Raw genomic sequence first — 25,391 nt, 5'->3', positions numbered from 1 at the left:
CCTCAAGCTATGAATATTTCCATGATAATCCTTTACAGAAAACGGAATATTTTTCTAGGCCACAAATAACTTTGCAAAATAATTTTGCAAGGAACATGATCTTCTTGCTGTCTAAAATAACTAAGCACACAAGGAAGCAAGGCACCATGAAGGAGAAGAGAACAGATGTACCAATGATTAAGATGTTAAATTATTAGAATTAAAATAAATAGGCTTTTGGCATCTGGGTGGCTCAGCCAGTTAAGCATCTGCCTTCGGCTTAGGTTATGATCCCAGGGTCTTGGGATCGAGCCCCATGTAGGGCTCCCTGTTTAATGGGGTTATGTCTGCTTCTCCCTCTGCCTCTGTTGCCCCCATCCCCGCTTGAGCACACTCACACATGCTCTCTCTCTAATAAAATCTTTAAACAAAAATTTAATCAAATAAAATAGGCTTTTTCTTTCTAAGAAAAGCAAATCTTAAAGTCCATGGGATTCAGATGTTATAAATATAGTTATAATATACATACCCTGGCTATGTGTAAATAAATAAAAGATAAGCTTTAGAAGATCTATAGGTAAAGAAACTAAAAATGATTGGATTTGTAAAAGTAGTTACTTCTGGGGAAAGGAGAGGTGGTTTAGACTGGGGAAAAGATGTAGAGGGGGCTGGGAGCTGGGTGCTTTTAGGGTGCTGAGTCCATTCCAAATCATGATCCTGGGTGGTGGTTTTTAATTATTCTTTAAGAATATTACATAGAGAAGAAAAAAAAAAGAATATTACATAGAGAAAGAAAAAGCCCCTTGATAAAATAATAAAATAAATTCATTATAAGGCAACCTATCCTTTTTTTTTTTTTTTTTTAAAGATTTTACTTATTTGCGAGAGAGAGTGCACATAGGCAAGTAGATGTCTAGGGGCTGCGGGGAGAGCAGAGGAGGAGGGAGAAGAAGAGGGTTAAGAATCCCAAACAGACTCCACACTGAGCAGTGAGGCCAAGGTGGGACTTGGAGCTGGGTCCCACGACCCTGAGGTCATGACCTAAGCTGAAACCAAGAGTCCCAAGTTCAACCGACTGACTCACCCAAACACCTCCAGAAACTACTCCATGATCCATGTTTCTCCCTGAAGAGCTTGTTATACCCTCCTGCTGGAGAATCAGCAGGTGGTGTTTCCAGCTGTAGAGAACAGGGGATGACTCCAGAGATAAGGTAGGAGGAATCACGCATGCTCAGACAGCCCCTTCTTCCCCACGGATCTGTAATGGGGGAGAACATAGAGAAAGACTAAAGAACACTCAGACTGGACAAATCCACTCCCTGCGTTTTTGTGCTTGGGACCTGGTCCTTGTCTGAAACCCTACAACTTCTGCAGTCTGTTTGTCCCAGGAACATACATAACCTAAAGTCATCACACATGGAAATAATTGGTAAAAAATAGTTACTAATGCTAATAAAATATCAGGACTATTTTTAGAGATGATGTAATTCTCTCAGAATTATATGTTTAGCAGCTTGAGATGGAATTCACATACCATACCATCCATTTAAAGTATGTAATTAGATGTTTGGGGTTTTTCTTAGTATATTCACACAGTTGTGCAGTCATCACCCACAACTTAAGTTTGGAACATTTTCATCACCCCAATTAGTCACCCTTCACTCCCAGCCCCAAACCTAGGCAACCACTAATCTACTTTCTGCCCCTCAGAATTCAAATTTATGCTTCTGGTTTAACTGCCTTAAAGCAAATTATTTTGTATCACAAATCCTGGGAGCTGCTCCAATTCTTATCTCCTGGAACTAATTGCTAATTTGGCCTCTGACAGTTTCACTTGGGGCATTTGCGTGGCATCACCTTGAGGAACATTACACATGGCAAATGCTTCACCTGAAGGTGGTCTCACCACCACTATGACCCACTCAGGCCCACACACACATGCAGCCCCTAACGACGTGTGAGGGCAGAAAATGCCAGCCGGCAGCATATAGGTCTCTATATAGGTCTCTTTAGGCCACTAAAGCTAATAGATGGAATAAGTCCATTCCTAAGATAACCCCACAAATAGCTGTAGAATTTTGCAGGCATGCCATCATAGGCATATCATGAACTAGAGCTAGATTTCCACGGAGGAGGAAGTGAAGCGTGCTTGGTAGAGAAAATGGAGAACCATCTCCTTTAGGAAGCAGGCCAGTGATGACCACTTTCAAGAACCCTGGCTAGGTGGCAGGAGAGGCTCTGTAAGGTGGACACTGGGTATATCCAAGGGCTTCTTGCTTTGGTTCTTCCTTTTCGCACATTCTATGCATGTGGTGGGTCGACTTTCTTCTACGAGCATCTGTGAAAGACCATGATTTTGTCTTCTGGGATGGGAGGAGCATCCAGTGAGAACTGCCTAGGTCTTTGTAGTCTATTTCTTGGAGTTTAGATTATTTTGCTCCAAGACACTGTCTCTGCCTTTGGGGGCTGCTAGAACAAAATATCACAGTCTGGGTGGCTTCACAACAGACAACTGTTTCTCATTGTTCTGGAGTCTAGAAAGTCCACGATCTAAGTGCCAGTGGAGTCGACGTCTAGAGAGACCTTGTTTCTTGAGTTGCTGATAGTAGGCTTTTTGCTGTGTCCTCACATGACCTTTACATGTGGCAAGAGAGAAGGAGAAAAACTGGCATCTCTTCTTAGAAGGGCACTAATCCTATCATGAGGACCCCTAGCCTCAGGACCTCATTTAAACCTAATCACCTTCCAATGGCCTCACCTCCCAACACCATCATTTTAGGGGTGAGAGCTTCAACATATGAATTTAGAAAGGACACAAATATTCAGCCCATAACAGACATCTTAGGTGCATATGGCCTAAATCAGATGTAATAATAGGACAATCCCTCCCTTGGCTTATACAAAATAAATAGAATAAACTTGAATTAAAAGGGAGCGGGATATTTTCTTCTGTTCGTTTTACCTGTTCTTGTAATTAGTCTTTATCATGTCCTTTGGGGACATCTTGAATCTTTAAAAATTAAACTGTTTCTGTGGAGGTAAAATCAACAGGCTTTTCCCTTCTAAGAAAGGTAAAACTTCAAATCTGTGGGATTCAGGTGTAAGTGTGTGAGCCACAATGTAGTGCCCTAGAGCTCAGAGTAAAGGACAAGGTAGAAATGAGTGGGCAGCTATGCCAGGCTGTTCCCCTTGCAATTCCAGAGGCTCCCTGAGCCTCTCTGGTTTCCTGGAATGCTGTCACTTGGCTGTCTGTGAAAAACCCAGCAGACCCCTCAGGGAGCTGGTACAATGCCTCATCTGCCGTCTGGGGACAGATCCCCAAAGTGATGCCCTCAGAGCCTGCACGCACTCAGGGGCCCAGTCAAGCACAAAGTGGCCTGTCATACTGGCAGCGTGTCTGCCAGCAAGACCCCCACTCACAAAGGGACCGTTCATACCCAGGTCACCAGTGCCCACTGTGTTCATAGAAAAGGCTGGCGCGACCCGATCAAGCAGACGGACATGGGTTGGGCCCCTTTTCTGTGTCACAAGAAAGGAGGAGCAGAGATGACAGGGGGAAAGCCTGGGTTGCCCTAAGCACAGCATTTGATTCATTTCATCTCAAGGCTGTCATTCACCCAGAAAGGTCCTGAAGGCACCTCACTTCTGCTTCTGAAGCAGCAGGATGTGGAAGCAGCTGTCTGGGTGCTCTGGAGGCCAGCCCCAGGAGGAGGAAGGGAAAATTCCGGAGCCACTTGGACCAGACGGTGAGAGAGGCAGGGAACAGCCAGCTCAGGGCCAGCCACGTCTGTCCTCCGGTTGCTGAGAAAAGTTCCAGCAGCTGGGAAGCGCTGAGAAACTGGACTAAAATTACAGGTGGCGTTTCCTCATCAGAGAGCCTTGAACCTCCAAGAGAGGTGTTGTTAGCAGAACTTAAAATGGGCTGAATCCCTTGTAAGGACGAATTTGTGCTCTGATCCCTAATACAAGTTAAAGCCTGGAAACAGACTAAATCAGGGCTGGAGTAAATAATAGCGATTCGTTGCAATTAACAGGAACTATATTTAATGACCATAAGTAACAACAGCACTGAGCATTTACTTTGTTGTGGGCCCTGCTCTAGGACCTTTGCATACATTATTTCACAAATCTCTCATCACCTCTATCCGAGAAGTACTTGTGCATCGCTGTTTAGAGACTCCGGAGAGATTCAGAGCCTGAAATCACCCAGCTAATAGGAGGCAGAAGCAGGACTGAAATCGGTTGTCTGCATGATTCCAAAACTTTAGGCTGTGGCTGGAAGGGATGACCTCACTCAGGCCTTCAGAAGCCAGTACTTTCCCAATTAGCCAGTTCAGGACTGAGCAAGGAGTTGACAGGAACTAGCTACCCCTTCTGCCACACCAGTCTGGGCCATGGGTAAGTGGCCAGGTGAGGCTCTGCCACCACGATCTAGCCTTATTCTCGGGCTTTCCCACAGGCACAGGCTATGTGAAAGGGATGGGGACCTGTAGGGACATGGAGACTGAACTCTGGGCTCCCCCTCATCCCACACTCCCCCTGCAAACCCCATCTTGGGGTTGAGAACTTTGTCCATCCCTCCCAGATTCCAAGCCGAGCATAAATCATGAAATAACTAATCTAAGTGTAGATTCAACAGGACCACACCCACTTTTGAGGGTACCCAGGGACCCGTCACTTCTGAAGAACCAGCCCAGGTCACTTACTTTGTGTGAAACTTCTTGTGCATTGGAGCCACCTGAAGTGCTCACAGGGCCCACCTGGGGGGGCTTTCTGGGGTGTGGCTGGAGAGTCTGAACCACAGTTTCCAGGTGGGTTGGGAGAGCACCTAGAGAATCACTTTAGGGGATGGAAGTGATTTAGGGGATGGAAGCTTTAGCTTTGTCTGTCATTTCACCACGGGGCACTTACCACTGCCCATTTATACATGATAGCCACTCTTGCCAAAGACTTTCATCCCCACCACGTGGACTGGTTTCCTGTGGTAACAAGTTACCACAAACTTGTGACTTAACACTGATTGTCTTATAGCTTTACAGTCAAAAGTCTAAAATGGGGGCGCCTGGGTGGCTCAGTGGGTTAAACCACTGCCTTCGGCTCAGGTCATGATCTCAGGGTCCTGGGATCGAGTCCCGCATCGGGCTCTTTGCTCAGCGGGGAGCCTGCTTCCTCCTCTCTCTCTCTCTGCCTGCTTCTCTGCCTACTTGTGATCTCTCTCTGTCAAATAAATAAATAAAATCTTAAAAAAAAAAAAAAAGTCTAAAATGGGTGGGCACGGCTGCCCACTGTGGAGGCTGTAGGGGAGAGTCCACTTCCTTGCCTCTTCCAGCTTCTAGAAGCTGCTTGGCTGCTGGTATTCCTGGCCTTGGGGCCGATGCATCTCCAAAGCCAGCAGGATGTCCACCAACACACCTTATTCCCTGACCCTGACCCTCCTGCCTCCTGCTTATAAGGACCCTTGTGATTACAATGGGGCCACCTAGATAATCCAGGATTCTTTGCCATTTTAAGATACTTTTTTTTTTTTTTAAAGATTTTATTTATTTATTTATTTGTCAGGAAGAGAGAGAGAAAGCACACAAGCAGGCAGAGAGGCAGGCAGAGGCAGAGAGAGAGGCAGATGCCCCGCCAAGGAGCCCAACTCGGGACTCGATCCCGGGACCCCCGGGATCATGACCTGAGCCAAAGGCAGCGGCCTAACCCACTAAGCCACCCAGGCGTCCCCCATTTTAAGATCCTTAATTTAATCATGTCGCCCAAGTCCCCACTGCTGTGTAAGGTAATGCATTCACAGATTTCAAAAAGATTCAGAATTTGGAGACAATTATTCTATCTCCCCATCCACCCTACCACCTGTCTAGACAGCAGGTGTCCCTCCCATCCCATATCACCATTCCCCAAAAAGACCACTAAAACAGTATCAGGATTTGTGTGATGCAATCCTTCTTACTTTCCCGGTAATAAAGGACAAGAGGGAAGGAGTTAGTGAAGTGCCCATCAAGATGAGCCTCTTAAGACCATGTCCCAAACACCAGCTAGGTCTCCCCATACTTGCCAGATGTTCTAGAATCTACAGCCACAGTGCCTCCTCTTCTGAGCCAGGACTCCAGTGGCCCTACTGCCTTGTTCACTCCAAGCTCAGGCACCAGCACCACCTTCCAAACCTGCTCGCAAACCACTTATGAAAGATGAAGAAAGAGGAACTAAATTAAAAAGCTTTCTTGCCTTTTGAATTTCTGATTATTACCTTCAGAATTTCTGGGCTGAGGTCCCAACCTCAAGACTCTGAAATTTCTGTTGCTGTTGGTGTATTAATTTGCTGAAACTGCCGTAACGAAGTACCACAGATGGGGTGGCTTAAACAGAAATCTATTTTCTAGCAGTTCTGGAGGCTGGAAGTCCAAGGTCAAGGTGGGGGCAGGTTGCTTTTTCAGAGGTCCCTCTCTTTAGCTTGCAGATGGCTCCCTTTTCCCTGTGGCCCCACATGGTCCTTCCTCTGTGAACATGTGCCCCTAGTGTTTTTTGTTTTTTTTTAAGATTTTATTTATTTAAAGAGAGGGAGTGAGAGAGCACAAGCAGGGGACCCAGCAGAGGGAGGGGCAGAAGCAGGCTCCCCACTAAGCAGGGAACCCCATGCGGGGCTCAATCCCAGGATCCTGGGATCATGACCTGAGCCAAAGACAGACGCTTAACCCACTGAGCCACTCAGGCGGCCCTGCTTCTCTCTCTTCTTATAAGGACACCAGTCTTATTGAACTCAGGCCCACCCTATTGACCTCATTGTAACTTAGTCACCCCTTTAAAGACCCTGTCTCCAAATACAGTTGTTCTGATGTCCTGAGAGTTAGGACTTCTCACTTGGGGGTGGGAATGAGAGACACAGTTCAGCCCGCAACAGTGGGCTGGGACCCTGGGAGATTCCACAAGTTTACTAAGTGGGCGTTAGGGTCAGGGAGAGGCAAGCTAGGTTGTTGACTCTAAGAGAGTGCACCTCAGCCCAGAACTGCCTTTTGGTCTTAGATTAGGGATGGGAGGAAGGCAGAGTGGGTCAAAGTAGCCCCCAAAGGGACTAGTCTTAGTCTGTGTAAGCAAGCAGCAACATTTAAGGTCCACCTACCTTCCCCAGAGCCAACTCCCTGCAAAAGGTTTTTTGCTTGATACATAATTCACAGCTAATCACAAAAAGTCCACCCAGTCCCTACACACCACCGACACAGAGAAAATCAATGAACAGACACAGAGTGTGTGTGTTTGATGCTCTGAAAGAGCGGTGTCAGAGAAAGGGATTTCATTCTCAAGGCTGGAACTGAGAGGGAAGTCAAACCCAGCACAAGTTGAAACAAACCAAACAGCCTTATCTTATTCTTGATTCCCAGGTTCCTCTTCCTTCTTAAAAGCCATTTAGAGGGCGCCTGGGTGGCTCAGTGGTTAAATCCTCTGCCTTCGGCTCTGGTCATGATCAGGGTCCTGGGATTGAGCCCCGCATCAGGCTCTCCGCTCAGCGTGGAACCTGCTTCCTCCTCTCTCTCTGCCTGCCTCTCTGCCTGCTTGTGATCTCTTCCTGTCAAATAAATAAATAAAATATATATATTTAAAAAAAAGCCATTTAGAGGCAGGGCACTGTGAACTGTCATTGTTAAGAGTAAGTGCCCTTGTGAGGTCCTTCCTGGGACATGTTAGGTATGTGACTTACAGGACGTGGAATCTCTCACATTTCTCCTTGACAAACCTTAGTTAGTTGCTGGTCAGACTCCCTAACCAACATAGGCTTAAAATATATAAATATATAAGGACACACACATAGGCTCCTAAGGAAATAAGCCAGTCCCAAAAGAGACAAATACTGTATCATTCCACTTACACGAAGGACCTAGAATGGTCAAATTCACTAGACAGAAAGTATAATGGCAGTTGCCAGGGGCTGGGGGAGAGGGAAGGATGGAAGTTGTTGGTTTATTACAGAGCTTCAGTTTGGGGACATGACAAGAGTTCTGGAGACTGCTTGCACAACAATGTGAATATACTTATTGAACTGTACACTTAAAAACAGTTAACATGGTAAACTGTGTGTGATATATATTTTAGCACAGCTTTTTTTTCCCCCCTTTTAAAAAGGCCTCTGGAAGCAATCATGTAATGGAAAAAAAACACATGGCTGGGGTCAGGCTAACCTAGGTTAACCCCTTATCTGCCACTCTCTAGTTTGGGAGCAATTTTTTGTTTATTTCCATGTAACGTATCACCCAAAAACTTAGTACCTTAAAACAACAGCAATCATCTTGTCAGTCCTATTTGTAAGGGCCAGGAATCTGGGAAGACTTCCTGCTGGGTAGTTCTGGTTCAGGGGCTCTCCCAGGCTTGCAGTCTGTTGGGGGGCTACAACAACTGGGGGCTAAGCTGACCATCTCTCTCTTCTAATAGCCTCAAGGCTCCTCCATGTGATCTTTCCACGTGGCTGGTGTGGGCTGCCTTAAGATTTCGGCCTCGGGACAACTGGATGGCTCCGCGGTGGCTCAGGGCTGGCTTCTGGCAGGTGGCTGCCCAGGGAGAGAGGTAGACATTGCATCGCCTTTTCAAATCTAGCCTCAGAGTTCATACAGTGTCACTGCCCTCACACTCCTTCCATCACAAACAAATCATACACCCCCGGATTCAAAGTAAGGGGAACTGGACTCTGTATCTTCTGAAACAGAGATGGGACAGCATTTAAGGCCCACCTACCTTCCCCAAAGTCAACTCCCTGCAAAAGGTTTTTGCAGGGAAAGTTAAAGTGGCAAAGTTCAGAACACCGGTTGGCCAGCTAAGCCCTCAGACCAAATCCAGCTCCCCTCTCCCAAACAGCCACGCCCACTTATTTGATGACATCTCTGGCTTTACCACAATGGCAGAATCAAGTGTTTGGGACCAAAGACTGCAAGGACTTTTTCCCCTTTCTCCTTTAAGACTTTATTTATTTGTGTGAGAGAGAGAGCCCAAGCAGGAGGCAGGGCAGAGGGAGAGGGAGAAGCAGGCTCCCCACTGAGAAGTGACCACCCCCCACCCAATGCCAGGCTGGAACCCAGGACCCTGGGATCATGACCTGAACCAAAGGCAGATTCTTGACCAACTGAGCCACCCAGGTGCCCCAAATCTTTACAACTCTTGATAGAAAGGCTTCCTCACCTCTCAGATGGAAAATATGGTTGCATCCACCTCTGGCAGGTTACTGGCCTCTGTGAACCTCACCTCCACCTCCACACCTGCAAAATGGAATGAAGATCATGTAGATTTAGTACTTAGCACAATTCCATGCCTACATAGGTGAAGTATAAAATGTAGTTCTTCCCTTTCCAGGCTTTATTATGATTTAAGAGTCACAGAACAGTGGCTGTGGTCACAGTAAGTCTATTAGCAGTGCTGGAAATTCCCAATTTGAGACACTCCTTGGAATTAAGGCAGACTTTACAAAGAATCTCTTTTATTTACTTTTTTAAAGATTTATTTATTTATTTATTTGCCAGAAAGAGATCACAAGCAGGCAGAGAGAGGAAGGCAAGCAGGCTCCCTGCTAAGCAGAGAGCCCAATGCAGGGCTCGATCCCAGGACGCTGGGATCAGGACCTGAGCCGAAGGCAGATGCTTAACCCACTAAGCCACCCAGGTGCCCCAGAGAATCTCTTTTAAAATATTTTTATTATTCTGGAGGAAAGAAGTGTTTGCAAGAATTCTTCCAAAAATCCAATGCATTTATCAGACTCAATAAGAGTTTCACCCTTCTTAAAAGAAGGGTGAAAGAGAATCTGGAAAATGTGGAATTGAGTGAGTGGGGAAGAGCGGGTAGCAGCACATCTCCCTTTAGCCATGGAGAGAAAGACAGGAAATTTTACCTACTTCATACATTTGTGCTCAGAGATGCCTCTTCCTCAGAAAGCAAAGAAAAATGTTTTCCTGGCCTCCCCTTACCCAACACCTCCCCTTCCCTTTGCTGGGACTAGCTAGCTCCACTCCAACTGCCTACCACCTACCAAGGTCTCCCTTGGATTTTTTCTCTCCTCACCTGGCTATTGCCAAGGCCAATTCCCCAACAACTCCCCTCAAAGATTATCTGCTCGAGACTCAGCTCTCCTCCTTGCTCCAAATTCACAAAGGGGCATCCTAGAGCCTTTTATTGGGTGCCTCTGGACTCTACCTATTCTACAGAAGCAAGTTTCTATTCAAGAAACTAGAGACCCCCAACTAGCACTTACCATGGTAACATTAGACCCACCAGTCCCAACTCTTTTACTCATTTATTCAAAACCACCAAAGCTATCAACTCTATGCAGCATATGAAATATTATTTTCTATCTCCTCTCCAAGTTTTGTTTGATTCCCATCACTTTTAAAATCCACTTAGCTTTACCCTATCAATACTGGAAGAACTATTTCTTTTTCATGCAGCTATTTGTTGCCATGTTATTTTTATATCAAATATTATGAGTGTTTTGGAGCGGGTGGGAGAGGAAGTATGCAATTTGATGACTAGAGCCCATTCCTTTTGGCCCTTCTAATTTTTACGGCATTTCCCCCCTTATTTGCCTGAATTTGCAATTTCATGCAAATTTTATAAAATTATCCCCAGAACCCCAACTCAACATTAGCCAAAGGCGAACTCAATTTATGCTGCTCCAGAAGAGTTGTGGTTTGGAAAATTTACTCAACTGGCTCCCAAAAAAGTGACAATCATTAGGACTACTGCTGTTGTTCCTACTACAACATTTGCAGAGCACTTTGCAATTTACACAGGGCTTTCACACCTGCTGCCTCTCATGTTTACTGTAACAACTATCTTATAGTTACGGTCCCATTCTACAGATTATTATAAAATGCTACAGAATGCACTCTACAGATTGTTATAAATGAAGCACAGAACACTTAAGTGCATTGCCTGAGATCACAAGACTTTTACTTTATCCAGGCATTCTGTCATTTATATACTTTAAAAAAAATTTTTATTTTTGTTTTTTAAAGATTTCACTTATTTATTTGACAGAGAGACAGCGAGAGAGGGAACACAAGCAGGGGGAGTGGAAGAGGGAGGAGGAGGCCTCCGGCCAAGCAGGGAGCCAGATGCAGGGCTTGACTAGAATCATGACCTGAGCCAGAGGCAGCCACTTAACGACGGAGCCACCCGACAGCCCTATAAATTCATACTTTTTAATATTTTTTTAAAGATTTATTTATTTATTTGGCACAGAATGAGAGAGCGAGAGAGATCACAAGTAGGCAGAGAGGCAGGCAGAGAGAGAGAGTGAAGCCGGCTCCCCGCTGAGCTGAGAGCGGGACACAGGGCTTGATCCCAGGACCCTGAGATCATGACCTGAGCCTACGGCAGAGGCTTAACCCACTGAGCCACCCAGGCACTCCTAAAGTAAACCTTTTTTATAAGAACTATGAATTTGGGTCGCCTGGGTGGCTCAGTGGGTTAAGCCTCTGCCGTAGGCTCAGGTCATGATCTCAGGGTCCTGGGATCGAGCCCTGTGTCTGGCTCTTTGGGAGCCTGCTTCCCCCTCTCCCTCTCTCTGCCTACTTGTGATCTCTCCTTCTCTCTCTGTCTAATTAATTAATTAACAAATTAGTTTTTTTAAAAAAGGTTTATTTTAGAGAGTGAAAGAGAGAGAGTATGGGGTGGGGAGGGAGAGAGAGACTTCCAAAGACTCAGCACTGAGCATGGAGACTGACATGGGGCTCTATCCCATGACCCTGAGCCCAAATCAAGAGTCAGCCATTTAACTGACTGTACCACCCAAGCACCCCATAAATCCATTCTTTCTAAGTGCCCTGGGCATAGGACCCCTTCAACCAACACTGTCCCTTTTACTCCTTTCTCTAGAATGCCAACCCTTTTTTCCTGAGAGAGTTTAGGTTGGTTTTGTTTCTTTTTTTAGTTTTTTATTTACTAATTTGAGAAACAGAGAGCATGAGCGGGGAAGAGGCAAAGGAAGAGGGAGAAGCAGGCTCCCCACTGAGCAGGAAGCCCCATGCAGGGATCAATTCCAGGACCCTGAGATCATGACCTGAGCCAAAGTCAGAGTCTCAACTAACTGAGCCACCAAGGTGCCCCAGTTTGATTTTATATCCAAGACCACTTATAGGATAGAGTGCTACCCACACTTCACTTAAGCTCAAATTTTTTTTCTCAACAATCTTTTCTAATCTAATCTTTCTTTTGTTAGTAATAGCAAAATGGACTAAATGACAGACATTGAGGTATCTTTGGCTTTGTTTATTTTGTCCTTGGGAAATAACTAAAAATGAAAATATGTCTGAGATAGTCAGTGTTTCAGAAGTACTTCTATGACTGAAACTATGAATTTAAAGGTCACATGAAGGAGTGTCTGGGTGGCTCAGTGGGTTAAGCCTTTGTCTTCCACTCAGGTCATGATCTCAGGATCCTGGGATCAAGCCCCACATCGGGCTCTCTGCTAGGCAGGGAGCCTGCTTCCCCCCCTCTCTCTGCCTGTCTCTCTGCCTACTTGTGATTTCTCTCTCTGTCCAATAAATAAAGAAATAAATAAAATCTTTAAAAGTAAATAAAGGCCACATGAAATCCAAAGTTTGAGGGCATCCCTGGCAGGGGTACTGCTAGTAAATATACTGAATGACAGTTTTAGCCTGAGGTTCAGTTTTGTCTCATCACATACCACCCACCTGGCACTGGACAAAATAAATGAGAAGCGTGGTTGTCATGGAGATGGATGGCATAATCTGACTACCTTCACATGAACTATTGCTTTGGCGTGTCACAGGCCCTTTGCATAGGATGCACCTGGCTCAGTAGCTGCTAAGAGAAAAGGAAGGGATTTCTCTTATGAAATTGTTGACATTATTGTTGCTGTTAATGTATACTACTTATTGAGCACTTACTATGTGTCAGGGAATGTGCTGAGCATTTCTCATATATTACTTCATTTTATCCTTCCAACCACCTTCTCAGGAAGGTATTCTAGTCCTCCTTTTACACAATAAGAAACTGATATTCAAAGAAAGTAAACAACCTCCCCTAGGTGACACGCTTTTAAATCAACGTCTGCCTCTAAAACTTACATTTTGAAACATCATGCAAAATTGTCTCTCAGGTACGGAAAGCAGAGAAGTGGCTGTTTAATAGAATGGTAGTAATTGAAGTGGATAATTTTGGGGCTGGTAGTCTACCTTATTACTATAGTGAACTAAGGAAATCTAGTTGACAGGCCTTAAACAGAGCTTGGATAGGGTCTGCAACTTTAAATTTTCAAGTATTTGAACTTAGAGTGAGCAGGTGCCATTCATATCCTGCCCTGCCCTCCTCCTCATCATCATCCCAAGGTCCTGGGCTTTACTTGGGGCTCCCTGCTCAGCTAGAAGTCTGCTTCTCCCACTCCCTCTGCCTCTCCCCTGCTTGTGCTATCTCTCTCAAATGAATAAATAAAATCTTTTTAAAAAGAAAAAAAGAATCATTTAATCCAACAAGTAAACAGTAGTAAACAAAGATCTGCCTGATCACTAACTTTCCTCGTTCTCATACAAGAGCATTGGAGAAGTGCTGTAACAAGCAGAGTCTGATAAGTTTTTTGGGTTTTTGTTTTGTTTTGAGAGAGTTTGCCAGAGCACAGGGAGGATGGGGGGGGGGGGGCAGAGGGAGAGAGAGAGTCCTAAGCAGGCTCTGCACCCAGCACAGAGCCCAATGCAGGGCTCAATCTCATGACCCTGAGCTCATGACCCGAGCTGAAATCAAGAGTCAGATGCTTATCCAACTGAGCCACTCATGCACCCCTGTGGTGCGTTTTACGATAAAGATATGTAGGAGGTACTAATGGAACACAAATAAAGTGAATCTTGATGAATGAACAGGAGTGTTCGTGCAAGCATGACGCTTAGCATATATAAATTCATCTGCATAAGCCCAAGCCAAATAAATAAATAAGCAAATAAAATTTTATAAATAAAATCAAAGTGACTTAGATGGGAAAGGCATTCATTTTCTCAAATAACAGCAAATCTAGAGGTTAGGCAGCCATTGAATATATCCAAACCAGCTTCCTACCATCTTTCCACCTGTCATCCTCCGTACGGGTTTGTGTGCTCAGGCAGACCCTGCCACAGGGTCCCCAGATGGCAGTCACACTTCAGGGTATCTCTTGCTGATGACAACGTCCAGAGGAGCAAAAACAATGTCCTTGCCTTGTGTTGCTTTGACTAGAGAGGGAAACCTTCCCAGAATCACTACGATCACACTTCGGTTCAATGAAGATTCAGACTCCGTATCTAGGGGAGGGACTGACTTCCCAAAAAGTCATGGCTGCTTGGAAAAGTTAACAGCAATGAGGCCTGTTGGCAAGGAGGGTGGTGATGAGAGAGCAAACAGCAGTGTGTCCCACAGGCAATTAGACATGTAAGAAGATGGCATTCTGGAAACGATAAGATGTTAGGTGTGAAAACATCAGTGCAATGCCAGTGTTGAGTGTTTATGGGTCAATGTTCCTTAAGTTCTTAAAGACAGTGAAATATCAAATAAGATTAAGACGCTTTCATTATTATTATTATTATTTTAATGTGGGATTCATTTAAATTTAATTCAAAACCGGGGCACATGGATGGCTCATTCGGTTAAGCAGCTGCCTCCAGCTCAGGTCATAAATCCTGGGATTGAGCCCCTCATTGGGGCTCCTTGCTCAGCAGGGAGTCTGCTTCTCCCTCTCCTTTGAGAAGCCCAAAGAATAAAGTTAAAATCCTCCGTAAGCACACGTGCTCTAACTGCTTGATGTCAGAGTACATAGTAGTTTTGTGCAGAATCACAGCAGTGACCTAGAGAGCACATTCACATTCACATTCTTAGAGTAAGTTTCTGTCCTATTTTCTGCCAAACAAAGGCAAGCTACTGCTAATCAGTTTAAGGAAAAAAAAGCAGCACACTGGCTTCTAAATTACAGAATTTAAAATTGCTGTTTTTCTTTCTTTCTTTTTTTTTTTTTCCCCTAAAAAGGTGAATTTCTGTAGCCCTTCCACTTAATGGAGCAGGTTCTCTAAACCCGGACTCCATAACATAAGTAAGTTTAAGGCACCCGACGAAAAAACAGGGACTTCTTTTAGTGCGGTTCAGGCACAGGATTTTGGGGGAGGAGTTGCAAGAACTGGGGCCACCTCTCTTCCCAGCAAGATGCAGAGTGGTGGCAGGGCCCCAGCACTAAGGAAGGGATAAGGATGTGGTTGCTGGCAACTTCAGGAAGGTTGTGTCTGTCTCATGGGCTTTCGTGGAATGACCACTATCAGGGATGGTCGGCATGTGCAGATTTCTTTACTTTTTCATTTCCAATATAAAAAGGAAAGCTTAACATCTCTCCATATGATAGCAAACAACAGCAAGACTACTCCTTTAAATGTCTGGACTTGCCTGGGCAGGAATCCATTATGGAGGCTGTTTTATTTTCTAAGTCCCTTTAACTTTCCCGTGAACTTGATGGTTTTAATAATGAAGAGTAGAAGCAGTCAGGATGCAGAGTTCCAAGGCCCTTCTGAAAAGTGAGCAGGAGCCCAGTTACTCAGACTCTCCAAAGCCCGAGACTCTCCTGTGGGCAGACCTGTCGTTTGGAGAGTGACAGCTTCTGTTCAGTGTCTTCAACCCTTGCTCCAAGTGTATCCAGCAGTGAAGCAGCCTCCTGAAGCAGGCATCAGGCAGACCCAGTGAGAGCAATCAGAAAAGTATTTCTCAGAATATCGTGGCAAACAAAATCCGTTTTTACCTGTTGCCCAGAACGTACAGAGATCCAGATGCAAACACAAACTGAAACAAGTCTCACGAAACAGTACTTTTTCTTTTGTCTGATGCAATCTCACATTTTCTAATCTACTTCATTTTTTTAGGTGGTGAAACTGCATGACCCGCCTCAATTGGTTTCATGACCCCTGAATAAGTCACAACTGGTGGTTAGAGAAACCGTGAGTTAGGAAGTTGCTGTGATCCTCAGGAGGGGAGTATTGTAAATGGCATCTAGGAAAGCAGAAAGCTGGTTTGCAGGAGGTAGAAGGATTCCAGAAGGATTTAAGAGGGGATTGGACTCAAAGGAATTAGAGATAATGCCCAGTGTGGGCTTGAGCTCTGGGTAGATAAAGGGATCATTTGCAGAGATAGGTAAGGTTAACTGCAAGACGTATTACAAGGGTCAAGATAAGGAGCAGATGAAGAGGGCCCCTTTTTGGGGGTAAGCACAAATATATCCCTGAATTTGAAGTATAGTGAAGAACAACTATCTAAGGACATTACATAACTCCAGAGAGTGTTCAACTTTTACTAAAAGAGGGAGCAAAACGGGGCGAAGGAAAAAAAAGAAATCATTAACAGGGAGGAGTGGGCTCTGAGCCTGGAAATTCTACTTGGAAAGGACAGTCCAGCTCTAATTCCCAGGGCAACAGCCCAGATCAAAGACTCACCTGGTGCCCTGCTATTGGTGCTAACAAGGCTTTTGTAGGGCTGAGAATAGGGTAAGTATAGCCTATGGCATTTCATTTAGCAAACCCGTTGGCAGGAGTTCACTTCTTATACACACAAAGTTGGCGTTGAATTTAGAATTCCCCATCCCCAGTTCAGAAACTTAACAGGCATTTCTTAGGCACTTCTTATAAAAATGGAAATCCATTAACTTTATTCTTCATGCACGCTCTCTGACAGCATCGGGTCAAAGGACTTTTTTCCTTCCTCTTTTCAGAGCTTCCACAGTGGCAATCTTTCTCCTTCTAAATCTTTTCTTTTACAAAACAATAGGGAGTGGTGGTAGCCTGTGGCTAGTTGAAGATTTCGAACAATAGGTGTTTCTGAGCCGGGTTTATTGAAATGGTCTTGTCTGTGTCCTGGGGGAGATTGTAAATGAGATGTCAACAGGAGCTCTTTTGTGCAGATGGCATTCAGCCTGAAAGAGAGGAATTTCCTTACTGTGCTAGTATTTAAAGTAGATTTGTTGCTGCTTTTGCTAAAACTTTTTATCCAACTGCCCGAGCTAACAGCACTGAATGAGTCACTCGGTGTGATTGTGACTTCCTTCCCTCCTTAGCAAAGCACTGACTCAGTCATTTACATTTAGAAAGGAAGACTCCTAAGAAGATTTCTTGGATTTTCATCAGCTTGAGCCTCTTTTCTAGACCATCACGTGGACCTGAGCTGTCAGCAATCCTGTTACCCCCAGGAGAGGGCAGCCTGGCCAGGCTGTTTTTTCTCATTCCCAGGAAAACTCCTGGCTGTTTTGCTTGCTTTTTTAAAAAAAAAATCCAAAGAGGGCAACAGTTTCCTGCCTTAAGCCTTTTCCTTTCGCCCTCTTTTTTTTGGGGGGGGGGCGGTAAATGACAGGCAATTTCAGTTTACTATAATTACCACCGAGGTTTGACCAACTCCACCCTTAGGAGATAAGGCAACTGTTTTATTACCTCTCAGCCAGGTGCCTGAGGGTGACAAGACTTGCCTTTATCTGGAGACCTGACAAGGTATCAGCAACTGCAAACCGGCTGAAATCTTTGAGCAGCGGCTATCCAAATGCTTCCCCGCTCTGTGATCCATTTCCCTGTCTTTATTGGTAGTTACTTTCAATCCGAACACGGGCGCTGGTTTCCTCTAGTTTTTCCGCATTCCTGCACCTTGCCAGCTCCGCAGTTGTACTGCTATGTCAATTACAACCGGTGTAAATTACAAACCCCCAGACCCAAGCACATAACACACAGACTGTATTAACATCTGCTTGGTAGGTTTGCTGTGGGTGTAGTTGCCTCTTCAAAGAACTGAGACTTGGCTAAATCTTTCATCTACGATCAGAAATCGAGAAACCAAATCATTCTGCCTTTACTTTCTCCGATTCTTTTTGAAAAGGAGAACATTACCTACATCAGCCGGCGGTGGGGTGCTTTAGATCCTGAAATTTTCTAGTGCTTCATCTATATCTGTCTGTCTGTTCGCTAACATACCTAACTGCCCCTCAGTTTATTCTTTAACTCAAGCTCTTACATGGATTATCTCCTCTCTCCGGGGTTGGAAATGCAGTGTAAAATGTGCATTTTGAAAATGATTTTGGGAGCGTCTGGGCAGCGCAGTCGGTTAAAGCAGCCTTCAGCTCAGGTCATGATCCCAGGGTCCTTGGATGGAGCCCCCATGTCGGCTACCTGCTCAGCAGGGAATCTGCTTCTGCCTCTCCCTCTGCCCTGCTTGTGTTCTCTAATAAATAAGTAAAATTTAAAAATAAAAAAGAATTTTTAAACTGTTTATACTAGGTAGGGCTCCAGCGAATCAAGAGTGCTTTTGCAGAGAAACTTTTAGGGGAGTGTCCTAAGCTGCCCGTACTTAGCATGGCGCCCAGCCTGGACCTCGCATAGAGCCACCCTCCTGTGAGTACAAATTATGGTGGGTCAAGGAGAAGAATGTTGGTTTTATTTATTTTATGGGGAAGCAACTATAGCCTGAGGGCAGGGGGTCATAATGAGAATGATGGAAAAGATGAATGAAAACACATCCACACAACCTTGCAAATATGAGGTGTTTCTCTTCCAAGAACACGTAAGACTATCCCACTCTGTAGTTTATGTACACATCACTCCACCTTGTGGGGAAAGGTTACTTGAAAGCCCCCCTACGAACACCCCAATTACCATTTTCACAAAAACCAGAACAAGATGTTTCTGAATACAGTGTGTGAAACCAATGAACACCCAGAACTCCAACACAAAGAGAGACATCAGGAGTAGCATCATACCTGACCTTGGATTTCTCTCTTCCTTAAACATATGGAAATAGAGTCTGCTACCACCCCTCCCCAGCCATCCCCCCCCCACCCGCCCCAATCCTCTCTGTAGGCTTGGTTAGGACACAACTCCCGGCAGGGCCGTAGATGCCTCTGAAGGAGAAAGTCCTATGGCTCCAAGGCTTCCAAAGGAGCAGGGAAACATCATTCCTTCATCTGCAATTCTGAAAGCCATTGGCCAAAACCTGACCTTGGAACTTCCTGCAGTGTGGCTGTGCTACCTCTTTCTGAATACAAACAGGTTAGAGTCCATCATCAAGAGGCGCTGCCATAGACCCCCTAGACTCCCTAGACCCCTAGGGCGCTGCCCTAGACCCCCAGGGAATGTCAGGTATATTAGCTTTCTACGATCCTCAAAAGTTCTGAATTCCAAAGACATCCAACCAAGAGAGTCAAATAAGGGCTTTTAAAATTCAGCTAAGGTTCTTCTAAGAGTTCAACGTAGAATCTTAATGACAAAAGGCAACTCTTTCTAATCTAAGTGGAGGTTTGGAGGGGAAGAAGTCAAGGCTCCAGTCAGACCCCTCCCTGGAGAACCTGGGCAGCCCACTCTCCAGTCCCCTCGTCACTTGTGGAATTGGGATTCCAGGAACAGGGCCTGGCTCTCTTGAACACAGTGAAGGTGGACATTGGTGGGGGCAGGTAGAGTAAACTGATACCGTTTTAGTGCGGGCCTCTTCAGTTTCCTAGATTATTTTTATTACATTTTTGCCAAATGACAAAAACCCAACTGTAAAATAGAGTTTATAATGCAGTCTTTAAGGGGCCCTTTCCCTACCAACTGTAAACACTGATTGGTGGACCGAAGTCCTGTCTAAAGTTTGGTATGGACAGAGAGGCCTGGGGACACGTGGACAGGTCCTTCTCTAGATCTGTGTCCTCATCTGTCAAGGACACAGCTGGATAAGGAGGTGTCATTTTAAGCGCTGATTCAGTTATCTGAGACTCAGTAGTGGGCTGGTCTCCTTCCTGGGCTGAGTGGGCTAACAGAAACTGTGTTCTACAGATTAACCCAGTCAGTTTTCCTGTTTTTCCTTTGAAAAGGGGGGTTTCAGAGAGGAAAGAGGAGTGGAGTGGGATGAATAATTAACTGCCTAACTACACACACCAGGGTGTCCTGTGGCCTCCCACATGCCCTGCTCTCCAGACCCGGATAATTATTCCTCATCATGCTGAAACCAACAGGAAGGAATGGTGGATGGGTTTTCTTTCTTCTTCACTTCCCCACACATCCTGTTTTCCCGGGTTGGGGGGATTTGAGCTTGCCTTGTGCAAAGCTTCTGCTCCAGGCCAAGCCCTCCCTGCAGACCCCCAGTCCGTAAGGGCGGCAGAAGCAGGCAGCTGTGATAGCGCTGCCCTCTCTCCAAAGCCCAGAACAGTCTAACAGTGAGTGGGGGCTACCAACACATCCAGCTGGAAGTTTCAGTTAGGACTTAGCCTGACTGGACTCATGACATACGCTGGTTTGCGCACAGGTCACTGGCTACACAGCCAACTCGCTTTCTCAAGCAGGACAAGCTGGCAATCTGTGCCTGATAACCCCTCTCCCATTGACCGTCAGCTACTCCAAACAGACCCGGGGTTAGGTAGGCTTGAGTTCTACTTTGTTTACCAGTCACCAAATAACCTGGCAGAAGAGTCCTGTTTGGTTGTGTGGCTCCATTCCAGATTTTTCCCTGTATTCCAGGCTCCAGGTCCCATTGTGTAGGTGCCACTAATTTCCATGAAGTAAGATCAAGAGTTAAAGAAAGTTCTTGGCTCTCAGATATCCATCTTGTGCAAGCAGAGAATAGCAGAATAATAAGCGGGCAAAGAAAGGCAGATGCACGGCAAATGGGCAGTTAGCATCACAGGCCCCTCACTCGGCCATTTGCCCAGGGCCCGTGGGTAAAGCCAAACAGAAGATGGAGGAAGTTAGCTGAATAATCCATAGGACCAACCAGTCAGGTGATACTAGTTTGTGCTTTTGCATACTAGCTCATGGCAAAAGCTGGCCAATCACAATTGCACTTGGCCAGCCCTTGGCCAATGCCAAACAGAAGTGGGCACTGGTGATAGGAGATTCAAATGCAATATCCAATGTCACAGAGAATGGCTTTGTTGAGTATTCATTTCACTTCTACCCTGGTGACTCCCTTTCCAGATTAGTGGTCCTTTTTTCTTTTTCTCCAGGAAATGTCTTCTCATCCCTGTTCATTCCTTCATTTTAACAAGTATTTTACTAGGGGAAACCTCCTACACTGTTGGGAATGCAAGCTGGTGCAGCCACTCTAGAAAACAGTATGGAGGTTCCTCAAAAAGTTGAAAACAGAGCTATGACCCAGCACTTGCATTACTGGGTATTTACCCCAAAGATACAAATGTAGTGATTCGAAGGGACACATGCACCCCAATGTTTATAACAGCAATGTCCACAATAACCAAACTACAGAAAGAGCCCCGATATCCATCAACAGATGAATGGAAAAAGAAGATGTGGTGTGTGTGTATATATATATATATATATATATATATATATATATATCCATCAAAAAAACCTGAAATCTTGCCATTTGCAACGAGGTGGTTGAACTACAGGGTATTATGCTAAGCGAAATAAGTCAATCGGAGAAAGACAATTATCATATGATCTTGCTGATAGGAGGAATCTGATAAACAAGAGAGAGGATCATAGGGGAAGGGGGGGAAAATGCAACAAGACAAAACCAGAGAGGGAGACAAACCACAAGAGACTCTTAATCTCAGGAAACAAACCGAGGTTTGCTGGAGTGGAGGGACAGTGGGAGGGAGGAGATGGCTGGGTGATGGACACTGGGGAGGGTATGTGCTATGGTGAGAACTGCCAATTGTGTAAGACTGATGAATCACAAGCCTGTTCCCCTGAAACAAGTAATACATTATATATATATATTTTAAAGATTTTATTTATTTATTTATTTGACAGAGAGAAATCACAAGTAGACGGAGAGGCAGGCAGAGGGAGAGAGAGAGGGAAGCAGGCTCCCTGCTGAGCAGAGAGCCCAATGCCGGACTCGATCCCGGGACCCTGAGATCATGACCTGAGCCGAAGGCAGCGGCTTAACCCACTGAGCCACCCAGGCACCCAATACATTATATATTAATTAAAAAAAAATACTTTACTGTGGTAGTCCCATGTGCCACACCCATTCCAGGCACTGTCGTCATCGTGAACAGAAGGGACCACAATGCCTGACCTACTGGTTCCTACATCCTTAACTAAATTCCTCTCTCAGAATTCCCAGTCAGGGGAAAAAAAAAATCACCCACAGAGAACTATAGGAAAGTATTGCTGTGAAGTGAAATCTGACAAGAAATGAAAGCTAGCTGATGAGAAGCTTAAAAGAAAAATTTCCTTCCCTGCTCCTGGCACCATCCATACTCCCAGGCCTTGTAGGCATGATGTCCTTTGGCAAGCCCCAGTCTGCACTAACCTGAGGGGTTGGTAGACCAACTGCCCAAACAGGAAACCTTATATAATTTGGTAACCCTGACCTTGGGCCCGGAATCTTCCCCTCCTGTAAACAATCCATTCAATCCAGGAAAACCTGCAGACTGGCTGGGACAAATTTTGAAAAACACACACAATGTTACAAACATTAAAAAAAAATCCCTAAGTCCTAGAGGAAGTGACATATCTGACTCAATGGTAGAAATCACTTCATAAACTGATGGAACAAGTGGAAATTTAATCCTAACAGATGAAACAGCCAGGGCAGTCACTTCTGTACATGGATGACTCAACAGCACCTGCTGGAAAGACCAGGAAAATGAGCCGTGAAATCCTGATCACATTCCCTTCTGGAAGCAATAGCCCTGCCTTGCAAATTAGTAAGCCCAATGTTCTCAACATCCTGACTTCAATATTTGTGCCTAGTTCTTAAGAAGGCTATGACTCACCGTGGCTACTGGTCAAATGATTCTTACTCAGAGCCGTGGGCTTTTTATCTTTAGTATTAAATAGTCTAGGCAAACACTAGCCAAATGTCTGTCTACTTTCAAGATGTTCCTTTGAAATGATTGATTTCAGGCAACAACTGGTTTTCCATATGGTAACCCTCAATTTCTAATAGTATTTAACTTGCTGCCAAGCTTCATTAAAAGTCCACATTAGAAGTTTCAGACCTCAGTCCCTGGACCTGAGCCTTCTAAAATGACTTTCCTCCAAACATCATTTAACTTCCTTTAATTTAGTTAATTAATGGAACTTTCTGAAGAGCACAGTTACTTTGATCTAAACCTCTTGCTTAGTTTCCAGTTAACATTTCCAGAGAAGGAGAAAGAACGGATGCCCTCATAACCGGCTGGAGCTACCAGCAGCTCCCAACCATAGCCTTCCCTCCAAATCAGAGACATCAGAAGGGGGAGTACCTGAGAGAAAGACTAGTTGCAAATAGTGCCCTTGGCATTTCTGTGGGTGTTTGCCCCACACAGAGATAAAAGCTAAACTGGTACTGCAGGCCCTACTCTCTGGGAAGCTGGGCCCACAGTCTGGGAAATCTCAATAATCCTTGCAAGTAGACTAACTGGAAGCCAGAAATACGAATTAGAAATGCTTCTGCCCCAGAGAAAGATTTCCACATACAAGTTACATATACAAAATCACATAAAAATTAAAAATAGAAAATGCACATCCCACCCAACAGGAATCCTCAGTTTCTTGGCTATTGCTCCTTGCTGCCACTCACCTAACCACGCGGCTACAGCAGTTCTTGCTTTTCAACTCGCAGTCATAAAAAAATGTTACCCTAGCTGCTGTTAAAACACAACAACAAAAAAACACAACTTCAACCCAGAGACCTTATGCTGTAGCAGGGGTAAAATTTTTGTTAAGGCGATACGTTTAAAAAAAAAGGGGGGGGGGGCGCAAGGCATTCTGAATCTTGACTAGCGCTCTTGATGGGCTTTTTTGGAAGACAAATCTAGCAAAGATGTCCAGCCCTTTTCCTAGCGTGACTTACCTCGAGCTGAGCCGCGGGTTTCAGGGTACCTCGGTGATATTCTGATCTTAGCCACAAGGCGGCACTCGAGAGCAGGGCTGCCAGGAGGCAGTGCCTTTTTCTCAGCTCCTTGGCGGGCGGGGGCGGGGGGCGAAGTATGGAGGTGGTAGGGGGAGATGAAGCTGGCTTTAAAAAAGAAAATCTATTTGTTCTCTCAAATGATGCCACTTGCCAGTTTATAAAGCAAAGGTTGCCACGTTACCTGTTGCCAGGTTCCTGGGAGGGCTTGGGGAAAATGTGGGCGAGAAAGGTACAGCACGAAACCCTCCAGCTTGCTGCCTTTCAAGCTCTTTGGACGGGGCTGGCACTGACATTTGGAGAGCAGCTGCCGTGGACTGCCTGAGCATTGTTTGGTTGTAGTTCTAACAGAGGAGTGGCTGCCTGTTACATCATTTCCAGGCATGAAGTGCCTGGGGCTTTTTTTTTTTCTTCCCTTTTTAATGACTAACTCTGACCCCTCCCTCCCTGGATTTTGGTACAGTGCAGGCACTGTGCGCCACAGCCTCACCTCAGGAAGACCAAGTTTTGTAGCAACTTGTTAAAACAACTAGGGTGCCTCTTAGAAAAGAAAAAAAAAAAAGTTGTGACTCTGAAACAAACCTTCCCATTCTTCCCGCGGAGAACAATGTTGTGTTTGATTAGCGGCGGAGCGCGGCTGCCCGGAGATCTGTCTCCCGCAAGAGCCGGGCTGCTATCGGATGAATAGATCTCCGAGCCAGACATGCCGAGGCTTGGGGCATTTGTCTGGCATTAGGAAGTGTCTGGAATACTAGTAACTACCAACTGGCAAGTCTTATGACTAAAGAGTTATTACACCACCCCTCCCTCTCTGTCCACATTCCCTGCCCTTCCCCTACACGCTCACACAAGCGTGCTTTTTTCTACTTCGACAGAGGAAAGGTTACCTAGTCTCTGTGGTTTCCGTGGAGGACGGCTTCAGTGGAAACCGTTCTCATGGCCACGTCCCCGGAGCCAACACTAACCGGGAGAGCGGGCGAGAAGCCGGCTCCCTCTTCCAGGACCCCCGCGCCGCACCCCACGGCCCTCCCCACCGGCCCTCTCACCATGCGGCCGGCTCTGCATGGACCACTGACAGCCACACTTTGGGTGGCCTGGAGATGTTCAGCTGTAAATATTTTGAAACAAGGGAGCAATTTTTCCATGTATATTTTGTTTTGTGGAGTTCCTCCCTTTTAAGTATTTTCATTTTATTTTGAGAGAGAGAGTGCGCAATAGAGCATTTACGGGATGGGAAGGGCAGAGAGAGAGAGAGCATCTTAAGCAGGCTCCGTGCCCAGCCCCGAGCCTGACTTCGGCAGTATTTTTATTTTTCAAAGATTTTATTTATTTGACAGACCGAGATCACAAATAGGCAGAAAGGTGGGGGGGGGGGGGGAAGCAGGCTCCCCGCTGAGCAGAGAGCCCAACACCGGGATTGAGGCCTCCAAGTTATGCAAACTCCAGTACTTAGTAGCTGGGTAAGACAGAGATCTGTTATCTGCTCTGGGCCTCAGTCTTACCACCAAACAAGTGGGGGTAGCCAGAGCTGCTTCTGTCATAAGATTATGTCTATTAAATTCTTAAAACATTACAGAGTAAGGATTCACTCTCTGGTGACT

General features: G+C 45.4%; 2 protein-coding genes across 26 annotated transcripts in view; one reads left to right on the top strand and one right to left on the bottom strand.

Moving 5' to 3' along the window:
• Positions 1 to 25,391, top strand: part of DLGAP1 (DLG associated protein 1) — an 876,459-nt gene that overhangs the window by 778,400 nt on the left and 72,668 nt on the right. The window lies entirely within an intron of this gene.
• Positions 866 to 24,530, bottom strand: LOC116572479. 16 transcript variants are annotated; one of them, XR_004278350.1, is made up of 4 exons: positions 23,975 to 24,340; positions 23,734 to 23,894; positions 16,407 to 16,882; positions 866 to 1,237 (listed from the first exon to the last, which is right to left on the bottom strand). XR_004278350.1 is itself a non-coding variant. In XM_032311590.1 (4 exons), the coding sequence occupies exons 1-4, from the start codon at positions 24,117 to 24,119 to the stop codon at positions 22,513 to 22,515; spliced, it is 390 nt and encodes a 129-aa protein (XP_032167481.1). In that variant the 5' UTR covers positions 24,120 to 24,342; the 3' UTR covers positions 22,443 to 22,512. The 16 variants fall into 16 exon arrangements, 11 of the variants coding, with proteins under 11 accessions (XP_032167477.1, XP_032167484.1, XP_032167482.1 ...); XR_004278351.1 differs by lacking the exon at positions 866 to 1,237 and adding an exon at positions 5,661 to 6,157; XR_004278349.1 differs by lacking the exon at positions 866 to 1,237 and adding an exon at positions 14,968 to 15,634.

This window comes from Mustela erminea, chromosome 13 (genome assembly GCF_009829155.1).
Source record: "Mustela erminea isolate mMusErm1 chromosome 13, mMusErm1.Pri, whole genome shotgun sequence".
Lineage (NCBI taxonomy): Eukaryota > Metazoa > Chordata > Mammalia > Carnivora > Mustelidae > Mustela > Mustela erminea.
Note: the sequence above shows the minus strand (reverse complement) of the source record. Positions and strands in the feature narration are given on the sequence as shown.